Source organism: Sceloporus occidentalis, unplaced genomic scaffold, assembly GCF_023333645.1.
Source record: "Sceloporus occidentalis isolate IW3139 unplaced genomic scaffold, rSceOcc1.0.p SCAF_30, whole genome shotgun sequence".
Lineage (NCBI taxonomy): Eukaryota > Metazoa > Chordata > Lepidosauria > Squamata > Phrynosomatidae > Sceloporus > Sceloporus occidentalis.
In genome coordinates, this window is record NW_028317010.1 from 3,322,344 (window position 1) to 3,346,173 (window position 23,830).

The following is a 23,830-nucleotide window of genomic DNA, read 5'->3' on the forward strand; positions in this document are numbered from 1 at the left end:
AGAAAAACTGCAGTAATTTTTCGTAATGGTAGAGGCCCCACCTTGCAACTTACAGGACTTAAAGGATCTGCTTAGTGGCAGATACCACAGCACACCTTCAGAGGTCTAGTGGAGCCCATGCCTCGACAGGTCAGGGCTGTTTTGGTGGAAAAATAGGGGCCTACACAATATTAGGCAGGTTCTTATGGCTGTTATCAGGCATAATGTTATGTTATGTATACATACATATACATACATATATTTATATTAAAAACCCACTTTATGCATTTACCATGGGGAATCTCTACACTATTGCTGATCAGGCTACCTTTGTAAGACTTAAAATGTCTGACCTTGTGTGGATTTGATTGTTGTGTTGAGTCGATTGCATTTGCTCCAGAGGGCAAAAGCACCAGTATGTAGGTGAGGTGGAAATGGGCCTGTTTATCTTATTTTTTTAGATAAAAATCAAGGCGTAATCAAGTAAATACTAATTTAGTTGGCCAGTGAGAATATTTTATATAATGTTATATAAGGCTCCTTTCATCAATACTGAAAAATACTTAATGAGAACAATAATGTTCTGGAAATTGTCTAATTTTACCGTGCTTTGCAACATATTTGTTATTTTTAATTAAAAAAATGTATAGATGGACACACATATTTGCTAGCTTCACTTTGGTCTAATACCACAGCAAAATAAGTGTCTCTAAATTATATTTTCAGGAAAATCCCAGGTTTCTGTACCTCGTTCCAAGAGCGAGATGGATAACATTGATGTTGAGAGTAGCGTCCGCAGATCAGTCACATTGCCTCTTCCAACCAGATCTTCCTCTCTCAAACCTAGTCATGAAAGGTGAGTAGAAGATGTTCCTTACTTGGCCAACAAAACTGCAGAAATTAGATGGTGCTGTGGGCTCTGGTGTGATACGTACATAAGTTGTGAAGCTTACAACAAATAGACATTATGTTTGCCGGAAATATCCATATGGTGGCTGTGAGAAGGTAAAATTGTAAGCTTGTGAGCAGGGTCCTCTTGCATCGGCTTGTCTTAGTTTGTCAATTCTAGTTTTGTTGTATACATTGAATGCATGGACTTTAAGAAGTGCTGCCTAAATTGTTGACAGCATATAAATATAATATAGTATCATAGACATAAACATACCTGGAAGGTTTAAAGATGAAGATATATATATTTTCCTCTTTGATTCTGTTTTTTCAGTGTGTTACCTGCTTTGTGTGCTTGCATCTGTGTGTATGCTGCTATGGAAATTCTGTACAATTCTGTATGTGTCTTAATGTTCTTATTTTTGCCTTAATATATATATGTGAGCCTGCTAACGTGCTGGGGAAATACTGCCATGTACCCCTGTTTCGTGACAATATCGCAGGGCTGTATAAGCCAAATAATATCAATGTTGATCTTTGTACTGTTTTACAAAACCTCTCTCCTTTCCCAGTTTAACAAGCTTCAATTAATTCTCTTATACAGTGGCGAGGCTTTAATTAGGATAATCAGTGTGCATGGACTACTTGTAAGATATTTAATTTCCCAAATGTAAATCATAGGTAAAGGGTTAAACTGGGTCACATGTCTTACAAGGTCACTTAAAAACGAATCCAATTAAACCGTTACTTGTCATGATGTCCAGAAACCCTGGGAGCTGGTCTGCTTACGAACTGTTATAATTCCATGATGCCTTCTGAGCCAGCGATTATAGAGTTAACGGCAACACTGACTCTAGTCTTGGGAGGGACGATTGCTTCATTAGCCAGGAATATCTAGCAGACGATAGAAGACACATCTGCACATTTTACACGCAGCGTTCTGTTTCTTAGTGCATTCTGTTTCTTTCCCGTTTTCCAAGTGAGACTATCGTAAAAATAACAAGCCAGAAGCTATCAGAATCCCGGGCAGATTTCCTGCTTGGAGATGAAAATGCCTGGACAGAGGATTAGCTGCCCTGGAGCATTTCCATCAAAACCAGACGTAGCCTTGGTAACGGGGAGGTTCACAGTTAATTGGTTTTATTGTCCTCAGGAATGACTGGGATCCCCCAGACAAGAAGGTCGACACCAGAAAATACCGAGCAGAGCCAAGAAGCATTCACGAGTATCGGCCAGGGAAATCCTCGGCACTTGCCAACGAGAAGATGGTAATGCACTTAAGTGTTGGTTTCTAGTTCTCTGTGTATTTAACCATCCGTCGGTGCAATGAGGAGACTGACTGTGTTTAGCTGGCGCGGTAAGATCCAAAACGCCAGTAAAGGATATTTCTGATGATTTGTACGTTTTCAAACTTTGTTCAATTGGCTTGTGTGCATTGAAGTATACTTTGTGATGAAGTTTAAGCGTTAAGCTGTGTGACTGACAAAGATCATATACTATAATAACTTATAGAGTATCCCTTATTCCTATTGATTGTTAGCAAACGTTAACCTGTTTCTACCAGAGGTCTTGGTTACCTCGTCTATGAATTTCATGCTCTCGAGGACAAATGGTTAATGAGATATCCCAGTGAGTGATCTGTTATTGTTAATGTAATCATTCAGTTTTTAGTATATTAAGCACTGGAGTCCCTTTTTTTGGCACACAACGTGTATTTTAAGATGCTTTGTTAGCGTAGTGTTTGGTTTTACCGCTTGCTTTTTCAGTGCTAATTGTCAATGTTGCATTTTGTTGACTTTATTGGGCTGCTTACTGCTTTGTGTATTTGCAGTTGATATGCTAACGTTAACCGCTAAGATGTAATTTTTCGGAACAGATGACATCTGTATGACATTTTCATGTAATGTCTCTTCCGACAGTCTGTTGAGTTGTTTGTATTGGAGATTTTTGTTGCTGTGTACTAAACAATAGCGACAACGCTTCTAGATGCGGCTTCAAATCTGTGCTAGATTTGTCTCTATCCATTCGTGATTTATTTGAAAGCTTAATCCGTAAATCCTTCTTCTCGCTGTCCTGTAGGGGATTTATTTCATATGAATTCAATATAAACCTCACTCACGTTTTATGGTTAAAGTCCTGGTTTTTGCTCTTGAACTATTTTTACATATTTTTTTGTTTATGGTGACTGTAGCGTACAGCTCATAAGGGGAAACCGGAATTCAGAAGCGTGATACGTGTCTAAATCTGACTTCTGTGCATTGTAATGCAAAAAAAAGGTACCATGCCACCACTTTTAGGATTCTGTCGTTCCTCGTGGACGCTAAGTTTTTGGGGGGTTTTCAATGCACAGGAGCACATATAAACCTCCCTTGGGTGGCAAAAAAGACAACCCTTGCCAGACTGTCTCTCTTAAAGGACCCAGGTTATTAATCTAGCTTGACCCTACCTAAAATCACTACCGAATGTTCTGTAACATGATGCCCATGTTTTAAAGTCTAGTGCTGTAATGCTGTCTCATGGGTGCATTATGGTTTAGAAATCTGATATGACAGCCAATTATACTTCTAAACGTTCTGTTCCCTGCAGGAAGATATATATGTATGTGAGCAGTAGCAGTAGAAAAACAAGAATTTAATGCTATGAGCATGACATTATGACTCCATTTTAATCAGTATAATGGTATTTCTACCTTCAGCGCGTCTACAGTTTAAAGGTTCTAATTTCCCATAGAAAAGTAATCTTTAATATTCCAAATTGCCACTCTGTGAATTTTATAAACCTTTTTTTTATAAGATTGGTATTTTAAAAACTAAGCAGAGTGTAGAGATACCCATTTCATTTCCCAATTTAATATCCATACATGGTTCTCACTACGGGAAGTATTAGTTACTATGTGGGGGCGCAAAGTTAGTTATATGTTACTGTTTTTCCAAACTTATGAAAATCCTTGGCAGCGTAAAGTGGAATTTTATTGGATAATTAGATGATTATTCTGCTTCAGTGCTTTGCTGCACATTTAACATTTAAAAGTTACTACAAACCAGAGCACTCTGATCTTTGGTTAACCTTTGGACGCGTGGTAGAGTTATAGCACATTTACAGATAAAACCTCTTAATAATGTACTATATTATTTTGTTTGGTGTTTCTTAAAGGTTTTTTTGTTACAAAATACGTCAATATTTAAAACCACAGCACTATTTAATATTTTAATTGTCCATTTAGTCAACTAAATTAACATTTATTATTGACTAATACACAAAAATCTGTTTGCCTAGTGCCCCCTAAAGAAAACCCCTAAGCCTCAGAGTAAGATGTATAATCACATACGCTACCAGGACCTCAGATGTATCATCTTCTGGATCTGAAGTAGGGCCACCAATGGCCTTGAAAGCTAAAGTGACCCAACATCTCGTTCTACAGTGACATTTTCTCTCTAAAAGTTATCATAAGCTTCTTTAGACCATTGATTATTGATTTAATCTGCAAGGTCTTTCCTGTGGCAGGGTCTCGGCTTCATATATATCCCCGAGTATGAGCCGAATGGTGATTTATGCAGTCTAACCATCCAGGTTCATTTTATCTTAAAATCACATATTTCCACCATCTAATATTTTACAACTCAAAGCCCAGTAGAGATATATTGAGGAGAAATCACAATTCATCTTTGGTGAGCTCATTTTATGAAATAAAGCAACATAAGTTATCTTTTTTTTTTTTTTTTTGTCCACGTATAGTGGAATAGACGTATAGAATAACACATTTCTTCTGGAATATAGTTAAGGGATGCCACAGGGTAGACTCAAAAATATCGCACACTTGTAATATATAACGACGATGCCTCATTATTAAAAGTAAGAATAAGTATTATCTGCAGAATAGTAACTCATCCATTGGATTTGATAGTACTTGTGTATACATAATTCCATGTTGGCTTTAGTATCACCCCAAGTATGTAATGTCTAGAAGACACGAATGTAGTATCACCATTGAGTTAGTTATCTAGTAGGAGATCGCATATACCCAGTGTAATTTACATGAAATAAATGTCAGCCGCCAGCAATTATGATTATAAGTAGAATAGTGGGCTAGGAAAACATTTCCCTTTATTCATATAACAGAGCAAACCTAATTAAAAGATTCCATCAACTACTCCGTGACTTATTAGGCCATGAATGCAATGTTATAATCAGTATCATTTTGAGTTATTGCTTTTCATTATTAAAACAAGCGTAGAACTGTAGAGAATAGGCATATCTCCAATAAACTTCCTTTACCAAGAGGAGTTAAGAGAACAGTAAAATATGTAAAAGTTCAAACAGATGTCTTAAGCATTTGAGCAAAAAAACCATTTTCCCACAGAATCATGATGCATTGTGAACTTTCACTGCATTCCAGGTTGACACAAAAAAAAGAAGGAACCTTCTATCTGTATTGAAAATAAGTATTTTTAATCAAATCCTCACAGTTCGTCTGATAGTTAGGCATGGGCTTTCAGTTCTACGCAAAAAAAAGTTGAGTCATAAACAGCTGTATAATCCTTTAGGGTCTCGTCAGCGTGAAGTTGGAATCTGGCATGATCTCTGCCATTGTCCCTGTGGACATCTTAGGGCTCAATTGGAAAAAGAAACGAGAAGAGTAAATCCTCCTTCCACGACACTTATTACTTTCCTTCGCTCCTTATATGTGCCCTTTCTACACGTGTATGTCTTTTACCCATCATACTGTGAATGTCTTACTGGAATTTCTCTTGTATTTTTCCCGTCTGTCTGTGCCATCTAACTGCCTGGCTATGTGGAGCTCTGGTTCTTGCATATCCATGTTCTGTTAAGGATGCAGTGTTGAGTATAAAGCGTAACACATAGTAAATCTGCTTTCTTTCCTGTTCTGGCAGTAAGAACAGGTACTTGGGGGGGAAAAAAAAAACTGCATCTTTAACAGCCCTTTCTCTCTTGTCTTCTTTTTTCATAATCTTATTCTCCTTCTTCCTTCCATTTCCCTGTCATGAATTCTATAGACTCGGGATAAAAGTCCAGAAGAGATAGATTTAAAGAATGAACCTTGGTATAAGTTCTTTTCGGAATTGGAATTTGGGAAACCGGTAAGTAGGATAGATGTCTTATTGGTTCCTTTGTACTTTGCTACAAATCTAGATAGTACTAATAGATGTGGATGTGTTAAAGGATTTATTTGTAAATCTGAACTGTTTGTACACAATTCCAGCATTGATATGGTATGTGTATGTATGTGTGTGTATATATGTATGTGTGTGTGTATATATGTGTGTGTGTGTATGTGTATATATATATGTGTGTGTGTGTGTGTGTATATAATATACAATATGTATGTATCATATGGTGCTTATACCATATCAAAATGCATACTAGTCAAACAGAATATACCCACATATCTGAATGTTCTCCATGGAATGTATGGAAATGGTACCTAGCCCCTGATGTTATTCAGAATAGGATAATGGTGTATTTACATAATCCGCTTTATAAATGGAAGTGAAATATACATGTGTATGTGTATATACCCACCTTGTGTGTATACTATGGGCTCAGCCGTTTTAACTATATCGTCTCTAGATTTGTAGGATTACATCTGCCCGTTCGATTCTTTCTGAACGATTTAGAAAGGTACTTCTAATGACCTAATCACAAGCTAATAGAGGGGTTTAATAAATAATATTTGATGAATTTGTGGAAACTTCACTCAAGGATTCGTTGTGTTCTTTTGTTAGAGTAACTAACACAGTGGGACGAAATTATTTTGACTTACTAGCCAATATGCCTCTTTATACCTTGGAGACAAGAGAACCCTCCTGGATCTGGTAATAAAAGAGTCACAAACACTTTTGTTTTGGTGCTGTATTGGTTCATACAGAATGTGCTGTTTTATGGATAGTTGAGCTCCGTTGGCAATAGAGTCACAGGAAGTCTTATAAAAGAAAACAGTTACACCCTTTTCTAATCCTACGTAATGCATAGATTAGTTTTGCGATTATTGATGCAATGCCAACTCTGACCGCGTGCTTGGTCTACTAAATGTGTGTATCATACCCAGTGGCCTTCTGCAATTGTCCCTTTTTTACTATTACATTCACCCCCACTGTATTACACATTATTTTTCTACAAGCTGATAATCCTTATACGTTGTATATGCACCCTGTATCAACTTATTTTTGTTTATATATTTATAGTTACTATAGCCAGTCATTAAGAATAGTTTTCTTCTGCATCACTTTTTAGTTTTCGGTAGTTTAATGTTTTCCTGATCTTGGGGTAGGAAATAGGATACTGTAAGTGATAAAACTCTTCTCTTGGTTTAGAAGAGAAATTATGTAAACCAATGGACATTGTGAATGAAACAAATTAGCTAGGGGACAAGATTTTACAAAAACCTTTTAGGTGACATTGTGTCTCACCGAGAGCTATTTAATAGCCAGTTATTTAGCTGTGTAGGTTATTTAAAAAAATATATATTGTATTTAGAAACACATTTTCTTATACTTGGCAAACATAATGAACTCCTAGAAAAGTAGGATGTCAGAGGAGGAAGAAGGGAGAGAAGAGTTGATTCCCAAATATGTACTGTTGCTCATAAAGAAGGACACATGGGAGGTATAGGGGTGTGACCTAGGCCGGCATAGGGAAGCAGGTTGGGGGGGGGGCTCCAGTTTTGGCGTGGAGTTATTTTGCTACCATTATGTCACGGTCCATATGCCTGTTTGAATGCATGTTATTCTATTACGTATACTATATCTTAACAAATCAAGGTTTCTATGGGGGCATGCGTTAAAGTAACTTAACTCATTTGATGAGTCGCTACGTAGAATATGCATGATGGCCAGTAAAAGGGTTAATATTTAACGAGGCTCAGGGTCAGCTCATTTAGAAAGTTGGCAGGAGCCCCTCTGCCATATAACAGTGAGCCACGCTATTAGGTGATGAGTCTTCCTGCAGTATCGCTGCTCAATGAACCGGTTAAAAGGTAAATCGCTGATCTACCAAACCGTAGCATTAACACCGTCAGCACCTAGTGCCACGTGTCTCTAAAAGGCAAAGCTCTGATATGATGTGATATCCCGACATTCAGCGGTAAGGGAGGCAGTGCGGAGAAGTGGCTTGTGGCACTTTTACAGGGATTACTAGGACATCCCTGATTTCATTCTGCTTTACGGTAAAGTCTAGCAAAGTGTAGCCAGTGACTATTCTATTTGAAGAAAAGACTTCGCTAGCATTGGCATAAAGAATTCTCAGTGTGATGTTTGAGCAGGGAAGGTCACCCAAAATATCACGTGATCGACAATAATGGTAATGTCCAGGGTCTACAGGTAAAACATTTCTTGGAGCAAATTGAGATAAAAATCAGGTTTTTTGCAAATGCTGATCTACCTCAGTGTAGACATCGCTGTATTTTATGCTTTTTTTCCATGGGGCATTCTCTAAATATGACATTTATTGAGCAAATACCTTTTGCACACCTATGCTTATATCAGCTGTTTCTCTGGTGTCTACGAAAATAATGTCATAGGAGGGGACAATCAAGCTACAATCACAAATGAAAAACCCATGAATCTTGGAGATACATTGAATATGAATTCATGTTTGGTTACATACCCTTCAAAAATATAATTACCTCTGTGCCAATTAAACAGAAATTAGTCCGTTTCATCATTTTTTTTTTTTAGGATACAAGAAGTTCTAATATTAGAATTCAGTGTACTAAAGGGTGTCCTGGCAGGAAAGAATAAACATATTTTTTAGAAGATAAAGACACATAATTTTTTAAGGAAGCGTTTCCTTTCCAGAAATAGTAACGTCAGCTACACACTATATATATATATATATATATATATATATATATATATATATATATATATATATATATATATATATATATATATATATATAGCAAGTATACAGCTTATATCACTATGGGGAAGAGTATGAATTCTTAAGTTGAAAACTGTCTTGAGTAGCTACAGGAAACCGCATGGAAGGAGAATGATAGAGCTGCAACCCCTGTTTAACGACCCAGATGTAAAAGAAAAATATGTTGCAAGCTGTGAGCATTCCAAACAGCCATCTACCATGGAGGACATGGTGAAAATTGTGCATTATAGTACCATTTTACTGGACGTTCACTAGGGAGTCAGGCACCCACATATTTATATATTCGGAAGTTGAAATAAGCAGAAAAGAAAAAGCACAATGACACATTTACTTTATTCTGTATGTATCAGCACCATTTTTGTGACCCTGTGTACTTTTCCTAGTTGAGTGGTGCAGGTGACTAATCTCAGGCATGTAGCAGGGGATCTACCAGAGATGAGTTCTTTTATTCCACCATATTTGCTTTTGGTCATCCAAAACTAATTTCAGGACTAGAAAATAAATAAGAGGAGGCCAAATAAGAGAGTGTGGTGTGAAAGTATTCTCCCTTGAATAATACATTTGAACAACTCTGATCCACATTAAATGTATTTAGATGTTATTTTCTGAGTTTAGTAAACCGTTAAAATCTTAGTTTGTATTGCAAAATGTAGCAAAGGCCGGAGACTGGTTTACTTATCTGAGATTCATGTCAGCAAAATTCTGGCAGTCCTCATTGGAGAAACAGTCTCCTACTTAACTTTGTAACATTGTTGCAAGTTGAGAAATAAATGTCTCTTCATGTGATTTTTACTTATGAAGATTGATGGTGTTCCTCTTGCAGGAAAAAAAATTATGGGGGGAAAAAACTCTTAACTAACACAGTGAAACAGAGGGGTTTTTTTTTTTTTTTTTTTTAAAAACCCTTGGAATGGCTGGCACCTTTATAATATAAAATAAATTAAATCCTAATTAATCGCTACTCAATATCTATGCAAAACATTTGTGATTTATATATGGTGCTAATGTGTGTGGTTCGAAGCATAAACAGTTCATTTTAAGGAGATCTGGACACATTTTAATGGATAGTTTACCAATGTTTTCAACTACTTTGATCTCAACTAAACACAGGTTTACTTTCCTTTGAAAATAGCCTTTGTTGTGAGGAGATACTATTATTATTTTATTATGTTATTTGACTGTGTGCCCAGAGAGTTGAATCGCCGATTACTTTATTACAATATAGTGTTGCAGGGAGTAGACTAAACAATCCCTGTTACAAATACCCGGAAGGAATGGAAACAATCCTGAAAAACAGCAAAATCCGCTACCACTATAAATGTTTATATTTGATATCATAAATCAATATCTGAATTTGTTTTGCAAATGAGAAAAAAGCAATCACATTATTTTAAATCCTAGCGTTTTGTGTTTGTTTTCTTTAGAATGCTATATACATGATCAGGTCATTTTATATATGTTACTTAAGTTGGGTATTTATTAGTTATCGTGTTTCTCAAATGTTGATCAATAGCTGATATAGAAAGCCTAAATATATATATTGTCTGCAGTATAGGCACATAACAAATAGAACGCACATTGGTAACTTTAGATGTATACGAGGAAGAACATGCTTTAAAAAGAGAACACATAACCCATATTAATCATAACACCAAAAATGGGTATGGCGGTTCTCTCTCAAATATCCTTTATATAGTAGCTTATATTGAACATTAAATAAACTGGAAATATTTCTTTTACCGTGACAGCTTAGTTTTACCATTGCTTACCAAGCAGCGAGATCTGATCTTCCAACAGTAATTATGTGAATGTATCTTTATAATGTGGGAAGCCTCTTTTGTCTGTCTTAATTGTTATTTGTTACACAAAGGTACTTCTACATTGTTTAAATATGTAAGAAATCGAGACATGAGGTCAAGAGCTTGAAGTTGACACCACAGTTCTATCAAGTTACTTTCTGTAGGCAAGTGGCTCAGATCCATGATATGGAATATAGAATCAAAGCATGTTAACGCATTCGAAGGCAGCCATATACATATATAAAACAAACGATGGCTGTGTTTAGCCTTTATATATATATATTGGGGACAACAGTTTTTTCACATTTTTTAACGCTGGTGCAAGTTTGTTGAGTGGATCTATGATAAGCGTAAAACTTTTGTCTCAATACATTGCCAACATGGGAATTCAGCCATTTGTTAATGTGGTATGTATTTTTGATATTAAAAATGCTCACAGTATACCTTTTGCTCTTTCTTCTGGTTACAAAGAATATTATTTCTACTATGTGCTTCTTTTGCATCTTGCGCTTTGCTGGCAATTTCATCCCTGTGAAAAGTAATGCTCTAACTAGTTCTCATGGTTCACATAGCTAAATCTAAAAGGACGGATATGGCTTCTTGTTTGAAATCTTAACTAATCTAACCAGGATATTTTCAATATAGCATTCCCAATCGTCAAATTGATCGTGAATGCAGCAATCCGCATTTGCCAAAAGAAGGATCACTAAGATTTTTTTTGTCATATAATGCATTTTGGATAGATTACAGTGCATTAAATAAGTTTAAGACTTCATACAAGATGTCCCATCTCATGATGCATAACGGCACATCGGTATGACTTGGTTCATGAAGACAAAGACACCTCTGCATAAACACATTTATAATTTCAATGGGCTCACCTTTGTACAAGCACTGATGTCCATAAACTTTGGACAGTTATGAAATCTATGAGAATTTAAATGAGAAAAATGGTTTCTAACATCTACAGAATGCCAAAAGTCTTTGCATGACTGCTTACCCTGTCTGTTTTACTTGGAGCTTTCTCTTGCCTATTTTGCCTATGATAATCTTTCTCCAGTGTACATGCTAGAACCCTGTTAGCATTTTACTTCCAAATTCATATCCTTTGCAATATCTGTTGTCTTTCTTGACATCTTCATTTCCTCCTCTGCTTTCCATCAGCCTCCAAAAAAGATTTGGGATTATACTCCGGGGGATTGCTCTATCCTTAAAATAGAGGATAGGAAGGTAAAGACTCCTTCTTAATTGTGTTAACTGATTTCATAACTGTGTGTGATTCTACTAAATAGCCTAATATTTTGTTATATTATCGTTGGGTAAAAGCAATGGTATAGCATTTCTTTAGTTAATGAACATGTTTGTGGAATTATGTGATTTTAGACATCTTATTTTACTTAAGACACCCGTCTTGTGCCTGTTTTGCATAAACATTACGCTTTATTCATTTATTTTATGCATCTGATTTGATCTGACAGTTTCAGAAGGATTGGTGTGAGGTAGGCTCAAGACTGATGAGTTGAGACTCATCTATCACTAGCCTACTTTTTAAGGAACTTCATAAACGTTCTTATTGAGGTGTACTTTGAGAATTAAATTGTTTGAAATACTATTTATGACTAAGATACTAATTTAAAGATTCCATCCCCATTTATAGCACAGGTGCTTACACCATTTTTCAAGTATCTTAAAAGCACAGTCATGGATTTTGCCATGATTGTGTACCATATAAATAAAAAAAAAAAATGAAGTACATTATTCTCAACAATGATTAATGTGATTGTTGGCAGTAGAGTTTTGGATTTTTGGTAGACGTTTAGTAGAATATTTGGAGAAAGTGTGAAAAATTATGACATGCTTGTTTACAGTAGTGTTGGGGTCCACTAATGATGCGTGGATTGATAGAAATGTATTGTTTTTATATTTAAAAGCATAAGCCATCAACTTCTCCATGGAATATTTTTGTGGCCCAAACCTTTTCAAAACTCACTCTTATGGTATGCTGGTGCTGCTCTTACTCACAACATGCAGTGGTGATCTTCAAAGTAACATTTGTTCTATGGTCTTTTAAATGACATTTTAAATAAGTCATTTTGAGAGCAGACCTGGACAATCTATGAAGAAGAGCTAAGCCACAAACAGGAGCTGGAATGGGACCAAGCCATGTCCTTTCCCCAGAGGTCCCCTGTTTGACTAGGAGTGTGCCACAAGGACCACGTGTCACTCAAACATGCTGGGCTTCTCAATGTTACCACTTGACCCCCAAGTCTGTATTGTCTTTATTGGATTGTTTATGTTAGTGGACAGGTCTCGTAAGGAGTTCTTAATGGACATCATTTTATGTATGATGGCATGCGTTGTGCTGAAGTCTGTACAATTTTATATGTCAACTCTTAACGGAAAATTCGGACAAAAAATATTAGTACCATAAAGGTTGGTTCTTCTTGCACATTGTAAGATACCCAACACAGCCAAGTCTGTAGTTAATGGATTTTTTTTCATTCAAACAAGCATGTCTGGTTCAAAGTGGTAAAATTGGTGCAGTCACCATAGCAATCAGTTAAATTGCTATGCTGACTGCTCAATTTGTTTTATTTTGCAGCAGAATTGTTTTGGATGCATAATCCCAAAATGAGCACGTGCAATTGGGTTTTGTGTTGGACAATTACTTATGCTTGATGTATGTTTTTTTTGTTTTTTTTAAATGCAGTATAACAAAGCATTTTTCAGTTCTAATACTTAACTAGCGTGCCCTAAAATTTCAAAAACAATTGTGCAAATAGCAAAATGATCTAATTGGAAATTGTTCCTTCCTGTAAAGATTTATTTTCTCATTACTGAGATGGCTTCAAGCATAAGCAACCTGTAGGAACCCAGCTGGATTCCATTCTGGAAGTTATAACTCACGGCAGCTGGATTCCAGATTATGGCCGATTTAAATGATATGTCTTTATTCTGCAAAAATTTAGACATTATCAAACACTGAAATAATTGTGTTTCTTTCCAATGTTGTCTCTTCTGTACTGTCATATGTAGACAATTAACATTTCTCTCCATAGTGTATCTTTGATTATCCTCTTCTTCTTTTTTAACCAGACTGAGCTAGAGAAAGACCTGTATCAGTACGAGACTGAGTTAGATGCAGATTTAGAGAGAATGGACAAGTGTTATAAAGCTACTGGTAAAAGGGTATGGACATTTTTCTGTTGTCATTTGCTTGCCAAACATGTGTCGTATGCAGGCTTAGGCAAGAGCTGTATCGCTGTTAAAGCATAACTAATTGTAGCTGCTAACCTGACTTGCTGAACTCATTGAGAAATAATAGACATGAAATAATATGATGCGCAGCATGCAAATTATGTTACTATCATCCATCTGACTGCAACATGACTTTGCTTGCATGGTACTGGGAATATTCTAGTCTCCTTGTTGGGTGACCTTGGCAATCTTTTAGAAACACTAATACTTGAATTTTGGGGGAACCTAATGCTCCAGGGAAGGACAGCGCTTGTTTTATTGGTTTAGCAAATATCAAAGATAGCATTTTCATACAGTAGTCTTTATCTTTGCTCTAAAGTAATCGTGTAATTAGGCTAAAATGTGGTGATTGGACCGTTGGCCCGGCCCATCAGAAAATGCTGTGTAGTAGTAGGCAGCTACTCTCTGTATAATGAACACATCAAAGGCATCGATTTAATTTGTTAGGCCAGCCATTCAAGGCAAACTGACATGGTCCAGAGGTTAATAGGTTACGGGCAGGCAGTTATATTAAGTTCAAGCTACATACAAAATTTTGTGCATTCATCGGTAACAAGGGCCCGGTGAGCTAAAGCATCTTGAACATTCAGTTGAAAACATAGATATGTCCATTAAAACTTAAAAATTAGAACTAAGGTTATATACAGTTAAAATTAACCTAAGTGGGTAGAATGAAAACATGTAGGGAGTGAATGCAACAATTTCTATGTAAGGTTACGTAAATGTAATGTATACATACATCAGATTGCATGGCTGTTCGGCATCAAACAATAAATAGGCTGTTTTTAATTTTTGTGCATGGAATGCTTTAGCTTTTACATAAAGCTATTTTATAACCAGTTTCCAAATTAATTAAGATACTTAACTAAACCCTGTCTCTGGGTTCTTCCTCGTCATGCATGTTTAAAATGTTTTTCTGTTATCCCAGCATGAAAGATTTTGCAGTCTTAATAAGTACAATGATTTTATAACATTGAATGTGTAATTGGATATGTAATGTCATATTCCACTTTACTGTCTATCGAAAACCTCAAAATTCTCAATGCGTGTCCACAAGTCTGATGTCTTACCATTTCTCCCCCTCAGCTCAATAGGTTAACAAACAAAAATTAATACGTTCAGTAGCCACTTTCCATATTAAAGCCCCCCCCCCAAAAATCAGTGTAACTTTTTACATGTAGACAATATCTATCTGGTAGGCTGCTTTTCTGTTGCTGTATTCAAGACCCGCCAAAAAACGGGTTTTTCTGCCCAATGGTGAATTTTGAAATGTATTCACCATTTATTCTTAATGGATATGCATATAACTGTAATAATATTAATGCACATGGTACAGATCACTGATGCCAAGAATCCTATGTATTAATAAATGAACCACAAAATGTTACGTTTATAAATATTTTTATATTCAACGCATCCATAGTTTTAGAACATCTTTCTCGCTCCTTTCTTCTCTTTCTTGCTGGAGGTACAGTGGTATAATAGTGACAGTAATACATGAAGATCTTATGAGAGCACTCGATGCTGTAGGGCAAGTTTAGTAGAACTACATTTGTTCAAGCAATGCTATACTTCTAAGTGCCAAATACAATGGTCTGCTTAGTCACTCTCATCGCAACTTCTTTATTCATATTTAAGACATGCACATGCATGCGCTGTCTACACTGATGAATGTACAGACGGCTGATACTTAGTTAAACATATTGTAGCCTAATTCCCAAGTTGATAACCAAAAGTTAAAAAGTCCAATGCTATTGTAAACATCTGTGGAATAAACATAAATCTCCCAATTTGCTGCCTCTACAAACTCAACTTGGCGTTTTCGCACACACTGTACATTAGCCTTCTGTTTTCTCACTTCGGAGAGGGACTATTTAACCCTTTCAGTGGCCATGTGTGCGAGTTGCCCTCTGGCACTCAAAGAGTTACGCACAGTTATCAAGATTACGGGAATGTACATAACTACGGAGTACATGCACACTTTCTTCTTCTTCCGGAGGGCTAGGTGCGATTTCGGATCGTACTCCTAATTGGACGTTGCCTCACGTGATCCGGTTACCTCACCCTGGTGGTATTGCACCTTTTCTAATCGAAACCTGTAAGAAAACAATTACAGGCTTGCTGCTCTCACGCAGACTGTTTGTCTGAATGACTGCTGACTTCTTAAGCTGTGACTTACTAAAAAAAAAATCATTAACCCAGCTTTCCAGCTGCCGTGAAAGTCTTCTTCTGCAAAGTTTACTTTTTTTTCCCTTTCTGCTATTATTAGCAATATATGGGAGGAAATAACCCACTATAGTATAGCATCGGCTGGATGATATTTGTGTGATCCACTCCCCAGTCTCGCAATACTAACCATATTTTGTTTGGATTTTTGCAGACCTCGACTGTTAATCGTTCAGACGACCTTCCACCCTAGTAAGTTGGATTATACTTTATATTACTTTCACTTTGTAACCCGTCTGGATGATGTTCTTACTGCTATTATTGTTGACTCAATTATATTTAAAACAATGTCCATTAACCAAAAATATTAACTTTTTTCACTATTGAACATTAACTTATATTTAAAAATCACCATGATATTTAAAATGTGTGTCTTGACTCCGGTTGCATGTTTGCAGTTTTAAGTTGCTTTGTTGTTGTATTACTATGATATTTTATAACGCTAGTAGATCTCACAGTGCTTTACAATGGGTCGTACAGCCAATAACAGATACAAGCAGAGGCAAAATGTGTCAGTGGCCATGGTCTTTAGATCTTATGACCTAAAGGGTGTAGAACCCCGATATTTCACAAAATGCCTCGGTTGCAAACACTTTTGGGGTTTATTCGTTAAAGGAGAGAAGTTGTGGTTTTAACTCCCTCTCTTCACTATGCATTATGAAGGGCCAACACTTGCAGGTTGCTCCAGCAAGAAGGGTGGAAACTATCCTTGTATAATGCACAATTCAATGTGTAGATAGACGTTGGAGAAATCTGGATTAACTGTATATTATACAGGTCCAGCCAAGGTCTTCCTGCAGCAGAAGCTCACTGGTGTTGGACTTTATAACGTATAGTAAAGTCAAGGAGCTGAAACCACAACTCCCCTGTTACCTCTCCCAATGACGTGTCTCCCTTAATTTCCTTTTCAATCCATCTCCCGTTATTTCTGTTGGGTTCTTTAGTGACAGATTCGGACTCTTCAGATAGTACTCATCCTGGCCCTGCAGCAGAACCTGATGTAGGCTATAAAGCTTTTTAACTTGGCTTAATCACATCACTATGTTACAGCGACAATCCTGTGAATGAGTAAAACTCTCTACATGTGTCTCTCACTAAACTGGCGAGGAGACCACGCTCTGCAAAGTCTACTCTGTTAATCAGCCATTTGATGTGTCCGTCAGCTTTGGTGGTCATACATTCATCTCAACGTTATTCTGTACCTTGCAGCTTCAGAGGACTTTGCATTGATATCTGGACTTTCCTAGCCATTAATGTTAGCTGCTTACAGAAAAAAAAGAATAAAAAAAAAAAAAAAAAGAATTAATTAAAATAAGGGGAGTGAAACCGTTATTAACTGTCCATAGCATTTGTTTTGACGGACAAACCTACATGTGATCAACATACTTTAAATAATTAGCCAAGAATTGAGTGTGTAAAAATATCTACAGCTCTGGAATGTGTGTGGGTTTGGGAGCATGAAGGGTTTTAGAAAAAAAACAAAATCTATGTACCTTGTGTTAAAATAATTGTTTTTCAGCTGGAAACAAGTTCTCAGATGGACCTGTTTTGTAAGACTACATTTAGTATGTGAGGCTGAATTTTATTTTTGGTAGAAACTTATTATTCAGTGTTCAGGAAAGAGACAAGTCATATATTGTTTTACTCTTCTGAACAAGTCTGCATTAAAAGTATCACCTTATTTAATTTCACTTCAACCCCTTCTATATGAATCATACATGCGTATGGTAATAATATTATTACTTATTATTTATTTATATGGAAAATACTGTCCTATACACTAAATAAACCTTTGAGGTTTATGCCTATATTTTGATGAAAGTTGATCGGCTCTTCCAGTCTTTGTAGGGTGTCACGGTCAGGACTACTTGCCAAGCCGTGACTGTGTGGAGGGCGTGGGCATGAAGGGGTTAATAGCACCAGGCCTCTGGATTTACTAACTTCACCCCTTAACAAGGCATAAGTTATACCAAATTAACCCCCAAATCCTGCCTGTATCCCCCCAGGTAGTCTGCCACCACTCACGATTTTGATACCGGATTCGTGAGAAATCCGAATTAGAACCTTTATCTCTATATATATATCAACCCACCCCGGGCACACAACATATATATATACCCTGTAGAACTTAATAACAATATGGTAACGTGTTATCCTCTCTTAGGGTTTGTGGATATTGATACTAGAGCCCAAAGACAGACTTGGATTATGAATATTTTAATAACAAAAAGACAAAGATTACACAGTGCCGGAATTACAAAAACAAGACATACAAAATAAAGATAAAACAGCAAACAGTTCTTAAAAACAAAAGGGACTTAAACACAGGACCCTCACTCACGAGTTTCTCCAATAAGCCGGCCTGTGGGAACTCCTTAAGTCCAGATGGTTTCTTACGATGTTGTTCCGATCAGAGTATATCATGGAGTTCTGCTTTGAGGTCGCTGCATTGTCCCTAAATCAGACTTTTGCAAGCAAACGCCCCTCTGGCCACATGACTGATTATATGACACCATCCCCAAGAATCGGGTCCCATCTTTGATGTGCCAATAAGTGATGGTGGGGTAAAGGTGATGGAAACCCCTGCACTTAAGATAGGAATGGAATTCCTATAACTCAGGGTCCTTATCAGTTAGGCCATGAATCGCCACAGGGGTCCTTTGGGAAGATGACACCTCTTGCCAGAACAGATACAGAGGGCATGCACAAAGAAACACATTTAAATCAACCTCAGATTAATTCATTGAATGCTTAAGCAAAGAAACTAACCACCTCTGCTGGGTTACCCTTCCATGCATCCACTACGTTATATGAGTTAATCATGACATAGGGGTTTTGGGGAAAGGGCAGAAAAAAAAGAATAAAACCCTGTTATATGTTTCCTTAACTAATCATAAAACGCCAGTTTATTATAAACCAGGGTATATGTAGCATGATTTTATTTTTATTTAATAGTAATTCCTGTTAATAGTTTATTAAATTCTTGAGTGGATGGTTTACTAGCTGTTTTGTGACTGTTTTGTAACTGCATTACTCTTCTCCATGTTGGTTGAAAATGAAATCTGTTTTAATTTAAGTAACTACTGTATATTTTGAGCAATAATCCACTATAGTGACAAATGCTGCTCGCTTGACCCGCAGTGGGACGGCATCTTTATTCTCAGAGCCTTCAAATATTTGCATTCTTTAGAGATTATGAAAGCGATTAAACAAACTCTAATGAGCTGGAAAATAGGATTTGCCAAGAGTTTCTTCAGCCTGAAAACAAATTCCCTCTTTGTGTTTTCTAGCTCCTATGCACCGAGCTACCACTTCAACCGAGGTACAGAGGAGTCCTCTCCCGGGGATCCTACGCTTACAGAAAATGAGAGGCAGATCTACAAGAATGTGCTAGAAGGAGGAGATATCCCATTCCAGGGCCTGAGCAGCCTGAACAGACGTCCCTCCAGCTCTGCTTCCAATAAAGGTAGGCGAACCGTAACTAACTGTGTGGCTGGGCATGCTTGGACGGCAAGCAAACCTTTCAGTGGGAGAAAGCTGCTGTTAAATGAGAATGAGGTGGTTGAGTGGGATACCATTCCAGCAGAGGTGGTAAAAGTGAGGACATTCAAGCATGAATAGAAAAGTAAGACAAGACAATGCGACAACAAATGTACTCTTAACCTTTTAACTTTTTTTCTCCATTTAATAACAAAGATATGCCTGGGTCTATTATTTTACGGTTATTTTAATAGACTATGAAGTGCTGATTGATTAATTATGTATCTTCTGTTGACTTCATGTATGCATAATTGCATAATGTTTTCTTTTTGTGCTTGATCCATATTAATTAACCCTGTAATTAACTGACCTTTTCTACCTCGTATTTTGTCTTTTCCTATAATAACACATGCTATTTTAACAGCCTGCCTTTATTTTATTCTGCACGCCTACATATGGACCCCTCAGGTGGGAATGTACATGTGTTTTCACACTGCTCACTTAACAACCGAGTATTTAGTGCTAGTAACTCGTTAGGCAGCCTTAATAAACAGAAGTCATCCCTGTCTGCTGCGAAAGCTTGTATACCCGAAATCCTGCCGTCCAGATTCAAACCAAAGGTCGTTTGTCCGAGCCACTACACACAGAACCCATCAGTGGCCCAGCAGAAATCACAAAGCTGTGAGAACCTCCTAGAACCCGTGGCATCACTTGAAAACAAACAAACATTCAAAAGTAAAACAAGTGGGAGTGTGGAGAACATGTTGGCAAGGTCCAGCAGAGATTATAAGGTAAAATCGGGCAGTGCAATGAGCTTACAAGAATACAGCTTGAATTCTGCAAAATGTTCTTTCCCACCCGTCTTTAGGTCAAGCACTCCAGAATTCACTACGATGTATAGAGACATGCACCATATCAACCGTTCTACCCTGCAAAGTGCATCATCGTGCTCCAGTGTGAGAGACATTGCCAATAGTTTTGAAAGGGAAGGAAAGGACAGATCTTGCATTTCCGGTTACGGCTCTGAACATGTCCCAAAAGACACCGTGTCCTCCCGTGTCACAGCATTTGAGCAGCTAATCCAAAGGTCCAGGTCAATGCCATCTTTAGACATTTCCAGTGGTCAAAGTGTCTCTCCAACACCATCACAATCCAAAACAGATGTGCTGTCCGCTTGTTCGGCCGATTCCCTTTTAGAGACACCATTGAAACAAAATGAAAACGATAATGTCCATTTAAACATAAATACGGCCTCAACAAATAGTTACGTGGAGGAAATAAGTTCTGATTTGAGTGACACCGCCCTTGTAGATACACTTTTGAGTTCTACTGATGAGACTGACCACCTTTCAAATGCATCAAATGATAGTGGTAATGTTACTGTTAAATTATCACAGAAACATAAGCTCAACACATGCAAGAGTTCCTGTCCAGCCTCCTACACAAGGTTTACAACCATTCGGAGACATGAACAGAAGACGGTGAAGAATGTGAATGCCAAGCAAGATGCACAAGTGGATCGGCATATCTTCCAGAGAAACATCTATCTTATAAGTCCACTTCCATTCAAGATAAAGAAACCTTTGCACAAAAGTCCAAAAAAGCCTTCTCATGGCACAGAGAAGCAGAGTGATGTTGTTGGGTCCTCTCAAGAAAACCAACCAGATAAAAGATTTCAAGACACGCCAGGTGCTGAAGAAAGACCACTTCTTCCTACACGCCAGTCTTCATTTGAAATAGTGGAAAGACTAGGTTGTCTAAGCAATAAGGACCTTGATAGTGATAGTTCCAATTTAGAAGCCAATTGTTCTGACTTTCTCAATAATGGTGATATTGTCTCATTTCCTTTATATTACAATTTGGATTCAAACAACAACAGCCATCTGAGTGAACACGGAACATTTTCTGGAGGTGGAGTTTTTGTGCATCTTTCCGTTACCCTTCATCTTGTTTGACAGACCATCTACCTGTCTTCCACTTCCATTACTTCTAAAATCCACATCTGTGCTTGTACTCTGTGTGCCTCCTAAACTGACATCTACATGAGTTTTATCAGAAATGCTATGTGCAAACCAGCAGCTTGCAGCCCTCTTTAATGTTGTCCCAATAAGTATCAACTCGCTGAAATCATTGTTATCGGCAAAGGAACGAGTGTTTAATTAGCTATCCCACATTTCTAGGTGCATATTCAGGATGCTGTCCCATTAACGATTGATCTGGATTTTAATGAATTAGCAAATTACAACCTTAAAGCCTGCATGTTGTATCCTGTTCATTTTTATCATCCACCAAAGCCCAGCTTGTAATGATGTAACTAAAGTCTAAAAGTGGTAGCAACATTTAAAAGAGTACATTGTTGTTGCCCTTATTTAATTCCCATAAAGGCAAGCTGATTTCCTAAATTGCTGAAAAAAAAGTTTTCTTTTCTGATTTTATTTTGTCTTTTCTCAAAACCCTGCATCCGCTCCTGTTAATGCATCATTCAGATTTAGATTTTGTTTCGCTTGGGAATGCATCCTAATATTGCTTTAAAATGTATGACTTTTTTACTTCTCATGTTGTGTTTTGGTCTGTGTTAGCGGTATCATAAAGAAAGGCATTTTAACTCTTTGGTTGCAGTGATTTTGTCTATTATCCTTGATGCTGTCTTGTGTGCTAGCTTACTCGTATGGCTTTCTCCCTGTAATTTGTATTTTGAATTTACTTTGTTTTCTCATTTCGAAATAGATTCAGAATCTCCAAGACATTTTGCACCTCCAGAATATATGGATACACAGGATGAATTGGTTCACAGGCGCTATGACAGTAAAGAGGTATTTACATTTATTCTTAGTTCTGTTTTACAATTCTGCTAATGAAATTGGGCTTGTTTGAGAATGTATGTTTCTGGTCACCTGATAACCTTTGCATGATATTAATGTAATGTGTTATAACACGTAAGGGAAGAGACTGAAAATATGTACCGCCCGACTGTCATGGTTTTGGCGGGAAGTGGAGATGTACACGCTAGATGCGACAGACGATTTCAAAGTCCTTCGCAGCGATCTAGCAGAAAATACTTGGACCTGGTCCCCCTTGCAAGATGGGTTGAAATGCCTCCTTCATGCATATATGCTGTTTTGGATAAAAATTAACCAACAATTCACTGCAAATGTATTAAATCAGTAACCAAAGAACAACTTTAGTGAGGAAAACATGAGGAGATATGAGAAATACCTTTTTTATTATTATTTATTTATTTATTTTTTTCAGTTCCCTCCCTGGAGGCATACATATTCCATAAAATGTCAGTCCGAAGATGTGCATCCTTGTCTGTGTGTGACCATCGGCATCAGATACAGACGAGGACGAGCATCTTAGGTTTCATCCAATGGATATTTTATGAAATATGGATGCTCCCAGCATGCTATATGGGGAGTGTGGGAGCTGGAAAAATGTATTCCCTATATTATTTCATTAAAGTTTTGCTGCAATCTTGTTGTTGTTAGTGGTTAAGGAATTTAGAGGAACATTTTTTCCTCACTAAAGCTGTCCTTAATGTATATGAGCTCATAAATACAGTTGCATGGTGGCTATGATATTAGTTTTGATGGTAACTTAGAATTCTTTTTCCCCTAAAAAAATCTTCAGAAAATCCCTAAAAGAATACAGGTCCGCAATCAAGCAAAGGCTAATCTGATGTAATATTATTATGTGTATATATATAATAATCCATCTAATGTATCGGTTTGTCTTAGTCTGTCAATTCTCGTCTTGTCATACCCCTTGAATATATGTATTGTATTAAGCACTGCGTAAATTGTTGGCGCTATATAAATAAAAGATAATATTATATTATTATATCATGTCCTTTGCCTCTGTGGGTCTCTGGAGCAGAGTGCGTGTTGTGTTATTACTTTTAAGCATTACTGACTATTTTGTGCAGGCTACAGCATGTGTAGGTGAGCAATCATGGTCTTCCGTTGAAAATTCCTCTTTTACAAGTCTTTAACTTCTAAGGTGGAGCAAAGATAATCCAAGGAGGAACAAAGCTATTTAAATTGTCGCTACCGGGATCTGTTGAAACGTCTTTTTATTGAATATGTTATTTTACTAATTACGGTAATGTAATATTTGGTGTACTGGCAATGTATGTTTTGTGTCTTTCTGTATATAGAGTTTTATATCCATTTAATATCACATAGAGCTAACATTAAAGTATAAGGGGAATTCATCAAATAATAGGCCAGAATGTGTCAATTGATCCACATGGGATCATCTATATTATTTACAATAATGTTGTTATTAAAACTGTTTATATG

At 37.0% G+C, this 23,830-nt stretch overlaps 1 protein-coding gene across 1 annotated transcript in view; it reads left to right on the plus strand.

Annotated features, from left to right (window-relative positions):
• The window catches only part of LOC149298910 (sorbin and SH3 domain-containing protein 1-like), a 57,850-nt gene that overhangs the window by 21,596 nt on the left and 12,424 nt on the right, over positions 1-23,830 (plus strand). The window contains exons 14-22 of the mRNA XM_089486768.1: positions 706-835; positions 2,021-2,135; positions 5,883-5,966; positions 11,730-11,795; positions 13,662-13,754; positions 16,204-16,241; positions 19,340-19,515; positions 19,986-21,356; positions 22,257-22,342. Coding sequence (XP_089342894.1) covers positions 706-835; positions 2,021-2,135; positions 5,883-5,966; positions 11,730-11,795; positions 13,662-13,754; positions 16,204-16,241; positions 19,340-19,515; positions 19,986-21,356; positions 22,257-22,342 — 2,159 coding nt within the window. The remainder of the gene's footprint in view (positions 1-705; positions 836-2,020; positions 2,136-5,882; positions 5,967-11,729; positions 11,796-13,661; positions 13,755-16,203; positions 16,242-19,339; positions 19,516-19,985; positions 21,357-22,256; positions 22,343-23,830) is intronic.